The 12,502-nt window shown below is 41.9% G+C and overlaps 4 protein-coding genes across 4 annotated transcripts; 1 reads left to right on the top strand and 3 right to left on the bottom strand.

Annotated features, from left to right (window-relative positions):
* Positions 1-2,279: 2,279 nt before the first annotated feature.
* On the bottom strand, positions 2,280-3,720 carry BKA55DRAFT_544604 (major facilitator superfamily domain-containing protein; the record flags this gene model as incomplete). Its single annotated transcript, XM_046190729.1, has 4 exons — positions 2,280-2,443; positions 2,495-2,815; positions 2,865-3,476; positions 3,534-3,720. 4 exons carry the CDS (start codon positions 3,718-3,720, stop codon positions 2,280-2,282), a joined length of 1,284 nt encoding a protein of 427 aa, XP_046043926.1.
* Positions 3,721-4,134: 414 nt separating this feature from the next.
* BKA55DRAFT_544603 (uncharacterized protein) lies at positions 4,135-4,781 on the top strand (the record flags this gene model as incomplete). The annotated part of the gene is made up of 4 exons (XM_046190728.1): positions 4,135-4,186; positions 4,228-4,230; positions 4,275-4,489; positions 4,638-4,781. The coding sequence occupies 4 exons, from the start codon at positions 4,135-4,137 to the stop codon at positions 4,779-4,781; spliced, it is 414 nt and encodes a 137-aa protein (XP_046043925.1).
* Positions 4,782-7,621: 2,840 nt separating this feature from the next.
* Positions 7,622-9,514, bottom strand: BKA55DRAFT_598265 (amino acid/polyamine transporter I; the record flags this gene model as incomplete). Its single annotated transcript, XM_046196213.1, has 7 exons — positions 7,622-7,745; positions 7,814-8,166; positions 8,218-8,276; positions 8,328-8,512; positions 8,563-8,854; positions 8,907-9,289; positions 9,345-9,514. The coding sequence occupies 7 exons, from the start codon at positions 9,512-9,514 to the stop codon at positions 7,622-7,624; spliced, it is 1,566 nt and encodes a 521-aa protein (XP_046043924.1).
* A 2,324-nt stretch (positions 9,515-11,838) lies between these two features.
* On the bottom strand, positions 11,839-12,192 carry BKA55DRAFT_523701 (uncharacterized protein; the record flags this gene model as incomplete). Its single annotated transcript, XM_046188662.1, has 1 exon — positions 11,839-12,192. The coding sequence occupies one exon, from the start codon at positions 12,190-12,192 to the stop codon at positions 11,839-11,841; it is 354 nt and encodes a 117-aa protein (XP_046043923.1).
* Positions 12,193-12,502: the final 310 nt, after the last annotated feature.

The following is a 12,502-nucleotide window of genomic DNA, read 5'->3' as shown; positions in this document are numbered from 1 at the left end:
TTATATAATTATAAGCTATTTTATATAGTAAGTATTAGGGCAGTATAGCTATTATGCTATTAATAAGAAGGTTTAAAAGAGGGAAAGCTAGGTTTGGTAATATACTTATAAGTTTATAGTTTTATTTTTTACCTAGTTAGGGTCTAATTAACCTTTAATTAAAAGTATTATAAATAAATTATATATAATATATTATAAAAGTTAATTAAAAATCTTTTAAGTAAGTTAAAGGAAAAGAATTAACTTAATTACTAAGAGCTAGTATTAATACTATATAGTTAAGGCAGTAATTATATTATTAAAATAAATAAACCTTATTTAATTCTAACTTTTATAATATTAGCCTGCTATAAGGGCCTTATTATTTATATTATTAATAAAAAAGTTAAAAAGCTTAAAAGCCTTATATAAGGCTTAAGTAAAGGAAAAAATAATATTAAAAATATATTATTAATATTAAATACTTATAAGAGTATATTAGTTAAAAATATCTAAGTTAATTATATTTAATAATATTAATTAATTTTCTTTAAATTTAAGTAATAAATTTCTTAATATTTTACTTATATTTAATTTTAATAAAAATTCTTTAAGAGTTATTAAATTTTAATAAGGTATTTTAATAATTTTTATATAATTTTACTTTTTAAATAATCTTTTTATTTAGTTATATATTTTACTTTTTTATTAATTTTTTATATTTCTTTAATTACTTTTACCTTATAAACTTCTAGTTTTATAATTTAATATAATTTAATACTAGTTTTAATTTATATTATATTAATATAAGAATATAATAACTTAAAAGCCTAAAAGACTTATTATAGCTATTATATATATATAGCCTAGCCTTCTTATATATAAATAAAAAAAAGTAATCTAATTACTTAATAATTAAACCAATTAATATTTAATTTATTAAATTAGCTTTTTACCTTTTAAAGCTCTTATAATTATTTAATTATTAAATTAAGCCTTTTTATTATAAAGGTTTTATATTTAATTCTTACTTTAAGTAACTAATATTTATAGCCCTATTATTATATTTTATATTATAGACCTATAAGAAGGTTATATAACTTATCTTACAAGCTAATATTAGTTATATTACTTAAGGCATTATAGCAATACCTTTTAATATAATTCTTAAAACGGTTTAATAAGGTTAGGTTAGATATTAGCCTCTAATTAGTTAAGCCAAAAGTATAGTAAATATAATATATAAAGTTATAATTATATATAGTAGTTATACTGCCTATAAAGCCTATCCTATAGGGCAGTTAAGTCCTTATATTAATAACTAACACGGGGACTAAGCTACTAAAGAGGGAGGGTAATTATAAGGATATAGTGGCTTAAGAGCCTGGAAGACTTATTATAGCTATTATATATATATAGCCTAGGCTCCTTATATATTAATATAGAAGGCAGTTTAATTACTTAGTAATTAAATTAGTTAACTTTTAGTTTATTAAATTAGCTTTTTACCTTCTAGAGCTCTTATAATTAGCTACTAATTTAAGTACTAAAATATTAAATATTAAATAATACTTAACTTTTAGGGGTAATTTTAATTTATAATTTACTACTTTTAATTATAGCAGCTAGGTTAATTAATTTTAGTTTTTATATATTATAATATATATCTAATATAAATCTAAAATTAGCATTAGCCAGTATAAGCTAAAGTATCCTTTGTTCTCTGTATTTTAATTAGCTATAACCCCTCGTCGTGACCGCGTTGGAGCCTTATAACGTCTTAGAAGATAATAGACTTGTATTTTCTTAACATTTAAAAATTAAGTTAAGTATTCCTTAAGCTGCTAAAGATTAAATATTAAATACATAGAGAAATTAATCTTTAAGTTAATGTATTATTATGAATTATTATAAGGACTAAAAAGAAAAGTAATAATTAGACTAAAAACAGTATACTAAGATTTATAAGGGCTCCATAGGGTTGGAACTTTGCTCGCCTATGTTCTCTTACAAAGGAGGCCCCCCTGTTCCCGGGAATTATCTTGCGCGAATGCCACGACTTGTCGTCCTCTCGGAGTTTACAGGCCATCGTATTGGTTGATTGATCCATTCATCCCATTGAAAATATCTCAAACATAGATATAATATTAGTACAAGCCTCCAACCTTGAACAGCGGTCAATTTCTTGGTCTTGTGGGAGGACTTCTCCTACCTAACCATACAATTGTACCAAGTTCTACTATCGTTTTAGCCACCCCGACGACAAGGTTCGGAGGTCGGATCCTAAAACTAACATCCTTTCACCCCCGCTTTACACGAGGTACCAGTCCCCAGCAGGCAAACATGCCAGCAAGCAACGCCACCATGATAGGCTGCAGAACAATGACACCGGCTTTGGAAGCAATGGCCCCCGTCAGGAATGGGAAAGCAGCAGATCCAGCTTGGCCGACAGTAGCAGTGAACCCTACCGTTATTAGCATCCGCCATTTGTATGTATTTGACGGGGAATACTTACCAATAGCAGCAACATGCAGATCTCGCGGCAAGAGTTTTGTAAGAACTGTTAATCCAACAGGGAAGAATGGGGCAATAAAAAAGCCAAGTAGACTGACAGCGATTGAATCTACGATAACGTTTGGCACGAACCAAAAGATCAACTGGAGTCCAAGGGCAATAAGAATGTAGATAAAGACCATGAGCCGGTCACCAAGCTTGTGGGTGATATCTGCCAAAAGGATACGACCAAGCATAAGACCGCCCCAGTAAGCCGACGCCACATAACCAGCGATATCAGGGGGGCTATTGCGCACTGCGATGAGAAACTCGATAACCCAGCCTAGATTAATCAGCATCTAACACAGCCGAAGTCTAGTATACGGACTTACCACCTGAAGTAACTTCGGCCCCAACGTAGAGAAAGAAGAAGATGCTCAGCATCCAAACTGACTTTTGCGACAGGGCTGTCTTGAGCTGGCCACTAGCCTCTAAATCAGACGCCTCGGATGGCTTAAATAGACTATCCCTGAAACTCCAAGACACTACCGCGATATTGATAACAGTAAGAAAAACCATCAATAGGTAGAAGTGATGCCAATAAGGAGTTTTGGTACCAAATATTGTCGCCGCGGTAGGACTCAGCAAGGCACCAAGGCCGTAGATAGCATGCAAGACACCCAACCATCTATGCGAGCTGCTCATGTGTGCCACGAATGTATTAGCCTGCGCATCAAGATAAGCGACACCCAATCCCGAGAAGAAGAAGGAGGCTCCAAAGATGGGGAACGGGGGCTTCCAGAAATTAAGAGCGTAGGCAAAGCATTGCAGACACGCGCCAATAACGAGAGTGCCACCCATACCAAGTCGACTGGTGACATGGACGTTGGTGAAGGCTGCTAAGAGCCACCCCGAGAAGTTGATGAGGTATAGTATCGCGACGGAGAGCAGGCCAACGTTGTAGCCAGACTGGATGTAAGGAATCAAGGCGCCAGTTGCCGCATCTGAGAACTCACGGTTAGCCGTATTCTAACTAGACGTCTAGCCCTGACACTACTTACCGTTCATTCCAGCCAACAGCATGGCTGCATTGACTGCAACGATCTTGGCCGTATCATTGTCCCTCGCTTCGTTTGTGGACAGCAGCGCAGTCTCTTCCGTCGGCTCTGCGTGTAAATCGGGGTCGACGTCACGTGCATTGCCAAGTGCAGGAGATCGAGCCGACTGGATACCTTGGTTAGACGCCATCGCAGATACAGGTGAGTTTGTCTAGAAATTTTAATAGTGCAGAACTCTTCTGTGAAGTCGAACATTTTTATTTGACCCCCTTGTCGAAGTGGAAACCATCGTCAATGGATGGGCTAATTGCCAGATTTGGTGCTAGAGTGAGCGGGTCAGGATAACTTCCTAATCTAGTAATAACAGATCCTGCATTCTTTCTGAAACTAAAATTAAAAGGTGTGCCGCCCTTTCTGGTTCTGGCTATAGAGCTCACCGTTGATTTATTGTTATAAATCTATTCTGTCAATAGGTGTGATTATTTGATTGATCTATATAACTGGTAGACTGCGGCTCGAAAGGTGGTTGCGAGCATGGCGAATTACGAATATTATCCTATGGTCAAAGAACACAATTAAGCAGACTACTTTGATATTTCCGATAATGGAAAGAAGCGCATTTCTCAGAGCTTATATGAAGATCACCGAGGGAAAGTGTACGCCCTTAATGTCTGATCCAACTACCTTGGTAGTCTAGTGTGTACGTAGAGTTAATCACCATCTACTACCTAATCTAGATCCAAGGTGTTATTGACAGCCAGCTCTTGTTACCCCCTAAATTGTCCTGCTTGGCATCTACCCCCCGAACTTCCGAAGTTTTGGTTACTGTTAACCTCTTTACCCTATTCACTCGTGCCTTGCAGGAGCTGCAGTACGCGTGGGGTTATCCACCAGTGCAGTTTCAGCTTCAGGGGGCCAGTCCAGGCTTTCGCCTCTTTCCGGTCCCTGTCCCTGTCCATGTGAGTCTCAGTCACAGTCCCAATCTTGATCACAATCCCGGTTCTGAGCCGGGTCTGAAGCCGAGCACCAGGACGATCTCGGTTTCCATCATCATCAACTAGTTCAGCCTGAGGAAATTACCGCCGTGCAAGCTGGAATCTCTCGTAGTGGCTACGGGATGAAATGGACATGGACGAGGATGATCAGCACGCCATGACTGCCCTATTCTTTCTCGTCTTCGCCATCAGCAGTCAATCGTGTCCCGAGGACCGCGATGACATTGCTGAAGAATACTTCAAGTATGCCCGGTGAACGGCGTCTCAAATATGAAATTCCCAATATTTCTACAGTTTTGTTAGCCTGTTTTGTTCCGACTTGTTGAGTATATGCTGAAGGAGGAAGTGTCGCATATCAAACCCTAGACCCACTAGAGTAACTGATACTGCTAAAATGGGCAACACTTCATTTATGCATAAAGAGCTGGACGACCCAGTCCATCTTGTCGTTGGATTCTCGGATCTCTGATAATTCTTCATGGATCAACTGCTGCAATCATCAACATGTACACAATTTCACCTAAATATCTGACATGACTCCATCCTCCCAATGACGCGACATCATGAGTGCTTCGCGCAAACTCAGAGCGAAGCTTCTCAATGATATACTCGGTCACACCCCGACAAGAGCGCCCTGCTGCTATGCCCAATGTCTTCAGGGCTAGATCGCGCTGATATGCTGCTGCCGATGCCTGTCTCGCGGTCGCCTCCTCGTATACCGACCAATTCAATGACCGACGCTCCCACCGATCCCTCGTGCTCACCGCTTAACTTGCCCGCCGCTGTTCGAACTCGACTTCTCCCGCAGATGTCCCTACGGAAACACACGCCAAGGAGGCTCATCGAACGCCAAGCTCTCCAACCCCGCAGTGCGCAGCCATTAGCGTCTCACCACGACGGGTTCGATCGAGTCCAAACGTAGCTTTTGGTGCCCCGCCGACGACTCTTGCCTCCCGTGCACCTCTTCGGCCCAAGTCCCTCTACCCCAAGCTCCCTGTAAGCCCAATGTCACATTTGACGAGGGATGTTGACTGGCGTTGAAGCTCTTGGTTTCTAATCGAAAGAGTGACTGAAGTTGGTCTGTTTTATCCTTCCCTGGATCCTCGTATTCGTAAGCTGTGACGGAGTATTCCTCGCGATCTATTTCATCCAAGTTTGATCCTTCTTGGTCAAACAGCCCGTGTGTCAGAGCGGCCTTGGTCATACGAAGTGACACCCGAGTCTCACCAAGGTGACGACGACGACAACTATGAATTTTCCCCCATGTCAGACGAGCCACACGATAACGACGATGAAAACTCCGCCGAGTCAGTCGTTAGTGTTGATAAGCCTACAATTCACAGAGATATGCGTACTGTAAGGAATGCTTACTGAGGTGTAATGCGCCAATCACCTGTAAATTAGTAGTCGGTGAAACTTCTTTGAGTCCGATTCAGCCGTCCCAATATAACTCTTTCGCCACTGCCCTACCAACTCCCCTTGCCGAAGTCATTATCAGTGAAAGTGCTCCTCCTCCACCAACCCCGAGACACCACCAAGGTCCTATCTAGGAGCTGTTCCCAGCCAAGGGAGATAACTAGAAGACTGGATCCCATCAGGTCTCAAGTGTTGTTGAATCGTGGAAGGATGCCGATTTCACTTCAACTGTTGTTATTATTATTGTCGTTATCTTGTTGCAATAGAAGGATCTTTAAGATCTTATATTCTTAAGTGGCCTCTTTTAGGTCTTAAGCCCTATAAGTCCTGCAATCTGAGTTTTAGGACTTAAAACCTTAACCTTGATATTAACCTGAAGATAAGGGAACCCTCAGTTCTTCTAATATTACCTCTAATAGGATGTCCTTGTTGTCGAGATATGCAAGGATATAAAGGACCTTATATACTATATTATTTTCCTGCTAAAACCGCTTAATTAAGATATTCTATAGTACTATTAAGAAGCTTAACTATTTAATATTTGTCAAATTCGATTTGTTATAAGGTGCGCTATTATTCTTTTCTAGTAACTAGCCTTAATAAGTGCCCCTTAATTAGCATTAATATATACTCCTCCTTAAGAGATTGCTAGGAGGGCTAATAAAGCTCTTTAAGTAATACTCTAGTATCTGTAAGCTTCTAGTACCTAGCCTTTTTATTACTTACTGTCTTATAAAGTACTATTGCCTTATTAATTATTATCTAGGAGGCCTGAAGCCCCTGCCTTAGACTTATAAGTGTTCCTGTAATTAGCTTATCTTAATTAGTCTATAGGGCCGTCCCTATAGGGCCTTATGGGATATAGTTAAATAGACTTATCGTCTTCTGCAATGTATTATGTCTTTTGTCGATACTACAAAGCACTAGATCGTTGGCATTGTTAAGAACAAATAACTATTGCATCTCTGCCTTGAAATGCTTGTGTACTGCTATGGCTCTATCAAGCTTTCCGTCTAGACCAAGCCTTCAGGCAGCTACCTTTAGTCTTACGCGAGAGTCGTCTTATTATTAGCGTGGAGCTAGAAGACGGAGTAGGCTAGGTCGTCTCGTCAATGGTAGGGGTATTTAAGTACGATATGGGTTTTGCTACTCTTGTTAAGTGGCGGAATGTTAAAGCGATGGGCGTTAAAGTGGCTGGTGGAGTGTGACCTACCGTGACCCCCTAAGGCCCCAGAGCGTGGTCCTATGGTATTCGGGCGTCGGCAGAAGCGGCGTCTACTCGCAAGGTACTCATGATTAGAATACGATCCATTTGAGCGACCTAATTACAAGAATGTAGGTATCTCATCCGACCTTCCTTTCCCGCAGTTCAATTTTAGACCATACAATGTTATCGGACAGTTCCAATCCGTAATATCCGATCTGGCCTACTCCCAACTCGTCTTAACCGACCTAAAAACCATATAATATAACGATCCCTTTTCCTAGCTCGGAAATTTGCGAGGATGAGACAAAAGAGTTGTCAAAAGTGGCTACGTCCACGCTACCAAAACGTCAGGTTGGGCGGGAGTGGGAAGAATTGCGGTCACCGACGTTTGATGCTGGTTCATATGCTCCACGCCTTTGGTGAAGGAGAACCGTGATCCATGTTATTTGGGTGCATGAAGTCTTCGAGTACGATCATGAAGCTGTGTTCACCTCGTTGAGCAGGTCCCAATCGATTTTGGGGCCATTGAACTTGTGGCGGCGTTCAATATAGAGCAGGCAGATGAGCAGGAACAGACCAACGACGACGGGAGCGTTGCTACGACACCAGTTAGCAAATAGCCCAAGCGGAAATGTGCGTCAAGAATATGTAACGAAGATGCTCACTAGTTCATTGTGTTGATTGATGTGGGGTTAGTCTGAGGTAAACAGAACACAACGCCAATGACAACCAAAAATACAACCGAGAATGCGTTGACAGCGAATCCCCATCTGCCAAGATTGTATGCATGTTTCGGCAGCTTGTCGCGGCCCTGTGTAAGCAGGATTGCCTGGGGAATAATGTATGAGAGGTTCAGAGTGAGGCACATTGCGTTGATGATCGAGTTGAAAGCTGCCGTGCTTGCAATGTAGATTAAACCGTAGATGGCGCAGAACACAGCAGAGAGGACAGTTGTTCTCCAAGGGATGCCACGCTTGGGATCGATGTGCTGCCAGTAGGTTGCAAAGGGAAGACCTTGCTTGGACTGGTTAGTGGTTCCCAAGCCTCAAAGTCGCTAATTCTCACTCACGTCACGGGCGAAGGCCCAGGTGATACGGCTGCAAGTCACCCACTGACTAGGAATGCATGCTAAAAGGGCAGTTAGCAAACGCGTACCCGTACCTCGCGTCAAAAGCTCACTATAGTACAGAAAGGTCAGGTATGCTTGCAGTGCGGTTGCAGCTGGCCTGCTTCCAGTGGCTTGGTAGAAGACCTCGAAGCTGGGAAGAAAAGAACTCTGGACGGCTTCCATATCCTTGATGCAAAATAGTATAGCAATAGTCCATGGGATGACAATGATAACACCCATAGCCATAGACATATTCCTGGGAGATGGTTAAAACATTGCTTACAATCGGCAAGTTGGTTAACTTACAGGACCTGGGGAAGCTTGCGGCCGGGGTTGGGCAGCTCTTCGGCGATATGGGTAACCGCGCCGTTTGTAGAATAGCAGTACAGGGAAGCAGCAATTGACAAAAGCCAACCTGTTCCCGGATTCCAGCCGCTGATGCCGCGGTTCTCGAGCATGATTGATCCAGGGGCATAGTCGCCATCGGCCATTCCCAAGCATAGTGCAATGGTGAGGACCATACCAATCAGTGAAAAGCCCGTGGCGGATTTGGTCATATAGTCGATATATCTTTGCTTGATCGTATAGATTGGAACGACTATTGATGGAAGTTATTAGCTTGTGGCAAGTCCCTGACATCGAGGACTTACGCGACAGAAGGATGACGCCGATGTAGCAGAGATAGACCTGGTACCGTTCCTGTGCAAAGTCCGGAAACCAGGCGACAGCACAACCAAATGCTGATATAGCCGTGTATATAATGCCAGAGCAGGTACCGATCCACCAGGCAATGATGGTGATGCAGCCTGTTACGTAGGCGGCGAAGTTTCGGGTCTTGGCCGGAGCGAGGATATAAACGAAGTGGTACTGACCACCGGATGATGGAAACGCAGAGCATAGCTCGCCCAGACCAAGGAAGACGATCCATTGGACAATAGCAGCGATAAGGACAGCAAATAAGGCGGTCACGCCGCCTCCGTAGACGAGTACGAGACCAAAGGTGGATGCGTATGTAAGCCACGAGTTCGAAATACTGGCACCAAGCGCATGTCAGTCGGATCCCTGCGTATCATAGCGAAGAAACAAACCTGTATGCCAGGGAAATGGCACCTAGCCAGGAGAAGGATCGTTCGAGTTCTGATTTATGACCCTGAGCACGGAGGCGTCTTTCGTCAAGATCGACAAGGGACCCTTTCTCGACTGAGGGAGCCCGGTCAATGTGCCTGGCACCGAGGTCTTCGGATGACTTCTTGTCCATGACGCTAATTATTGTCGATTGTTGGGAGTGCGCAGAATGATGTCTCGTTTATATGAGGAAATTGTGACGGGTTGTGTTGTAAATATAAATGCCTGAGGAGAAGGGTCGCGCTTGTGCTGGAGAGAGGTCACGGGGCTTCCATCTATCCGCGCACTCTTTGCCACATCCGGTGTAGAACTTTGGAAGGCTAGGTGTGACAGACCAACGGAGGTGCTTTCGCCTATTCCCCAAGTAGAAGTAAGCCTTAGAGCATAGGAACCCCAGGGAGATAAGCTTTCGACTACCTTCCACCAGCACAACACGACGTCCCAGCATTTGGGTCACAGCCAGATAAACAATCCGGTGCTGAGCTGTCTGATTCTCAGACTGCCATCCTCTTCGGTATCACGCTAATTATAAGGGCTACATGTGTTACTACTACTTTCAGGATAGCGCTCACTTTCCCCAGTCTGTGGGCGAGTGGGTTTGTACCCCAGCTTGGTTAATACTACGCCGCGGTCTAGATCGAAATCTTGGGGGTGAGCTGGGGTTACGGCTGGGGAAAGAACTTGTTGAGTGCAGGAGTCCAGACCAGCGGGTTCCATCAGACGAGAGACCCCTGCGTTGTAAATCAAACCGGTTTTGCGTTGCAAGCCCTGCCAGCAGGAAACGTAACCGCCGCTACAGTAGGCTTCCCACTGTGTGCGTCACTGAGGTGTCCTGCCTGACGCCGGGCGTTGCCCGCGTTGCCAAGCAAACGAGATGGCCACAGCACTGCTCAACCGCCATTTGTGTCATAGTTGACTAAGACGTAGGAGTAGTTGTAGAGCTTAGGATTTGAATCCCTGGGTAACTTTGCATAAAGAAGAGCTGTTAAAGTAGAGGTCCAATCACGTGCCAAAAGTCTGACAACACCAACGCGTCTACCCCGCTTTGGTCAGCATCGCGAAATAACATTAATTTCTTTAACTAAGAAAATAAAAAGGTTAATGGCTCCTAAATAATGCGATTTTAGTATTAAAATAAGCAGAAATTGCTAAAGAAATTATAAATTTACTCCTAAGTAAAAAGCAGCTATAGTAGCAGAGGTATATGCTGGTAAACTATTACGGCAGGTTATAACCTTTTACTTTACTAATCTCAGGATTATATTTTAGATAGTTAAATACTAGAAAGACACCTATAATAATACTTTATTAAAGCTTAGTATTAAAGTATTAAAAGATAATATAAAAGAAAGGCTATAATATACTTATTTTTAAATTTATTATTATAGAGTATATATTAATAACTTATTATTAAAATCTAACTTTTTTAATATTAACTTTCTTATAAATTTACTTTAGTAATAAAGTTATAATTATAAATATCTTAAATAAGCCTAATAGCTATGTAATTTATAAACCTAATAAAAGGTATTATATGAATCTAGTTAATATTTAATAGTATATTAAACTAATTCCTCTCTGGATTCAACATCTAAAGAGGGGGGTTGGTCCGCGACAAAAACCAACAGCTGGTGAGTATGAAGTCAAGCCACATCAAGCCGACCTGACAAACGCTTCTAACCGGAGCCCTGTATTTCACCTGCGGGCTGCTGTTGTCAAGTCCTTTTACAGAAGAGCTTTTGTGAAGCAGAAACATCTACATGGCGCCAAAAACAGCACAAATATTTAGTGGATGAATGCAGCATTGATATTTCCTCAACGGGATTGAAATAATGAGAAACGGCATTACCAAAACAAAAATCAGTTTCCTTGAGGTAGATGTCTTCTACCCTTCTTACAGAACTTCTTCCAGTCCAGTCTTCATATCCCTTTCAGCAGAGCAGCGTATTACTGTCAATATTCTTTCTCCTGTTTGGCCTAATAGAACCTCATGGCATATTCACAGGCTACAGTGATAGGGTCCCTGATAAAGCAAAAGCCATTCACTCAAGTCATACAGGAACCCTCAGTTAGTGTTACCAGTATGTCCTTGGTAAAATGAATGTATACACAGTAGAGATCCTGAATTCCTAGAGAGTGAATAAAGGAAACATAAAATGCTAAGTCCTCTTACAGGCCTTTAGTAAACGAACGACTCTTTGTCCCAGGGAAAATCTTTCTTTCCATCCTTCTAATTTATATTACTGCTCTTTCTTCGTGACTCCGCCTATTGAATTGAAGGGAATGCATTTTCCATTGCTGATCTTACTGCAACCGCTAGCGAATGTGATTTTGCCAATCTGCAACTCCCCTTCATGGTACGCTCAATGACTGGGGCGGTAGAGGGTTTAATCTACAGAGTCAAGTCAGAAACAACATCCAGTGAGTTCATTCAGTCAGAAGCGTAGGCATACCTAACTAATAGAGTTTCGCACCCTGAGCGTACTTGACAGGAGAATGGCCATCGATATTGTAGCACTGCTTAGAATGGAAGTAATCTCCATTGTAAGAGTACGTGTCATATATGAACGACTCCTGAGAGCAACTCGGCTGAGCATAGAATGCAATTCTCTGCCCATTGCTGGGTCCAAATCCGTTCTCTCTGTAAGACTGAAATCGCTGGACTTTGGGATTGCAAGCTGCGTTGTGATCGACGGTGAGAGTCTGTTCTGTGCCGGTGCAGTCACGACCACTGTAGGTTTTGACACCAACGGCCAGGCTGCCTTGGGTGAAGAGGGCAGCGGCGGTGATGAGGAGCTGGGAGTAATGCATATTCAAAGACGTGTACTCGGGATGCCTTTTTTAGATGTGGATCAAAAGAATAGTTTTATGGTTAAAATTGTCAGTTTCGGTGGTTGAAGGACTGTTATAGAATGAGAGGTAATTGTTTATTTATACAAATTTAATTGTGGCCATCTGGTCTATAAGAGCATGCATGAGGTCATCAGCTCATGGCACAATTAAAGCCCATTCATTTTTTATGGCGTATTTGGTCTCAAAAGCGTATTGAATATTTAGCGTATCCAACCAGCAGAGCGTATTCAGCTGTCGGAACGTAAGCGGCCTTCACAGGGGTTGTTGT

The sequence above is a fragment of the Fusarium redolens genome, assembly GCF_020744475.1.
Source record: "Fusarium redolens strain MPI-CAGE-AT-0023 chromosome Unknown BKA55scaffold_19, whole genome shotgun sequence".
NCBI lineage: Eukaryota > Fungi > Ascomycota > Sordariomycetes > Hypocreales > Nectriaceae > Fusarium > Fusarium redolens.
Note: the sequence above shows the minus strand (reverse complement) of the source record. Positions and strands in the feature narration are given on the sequence as shown.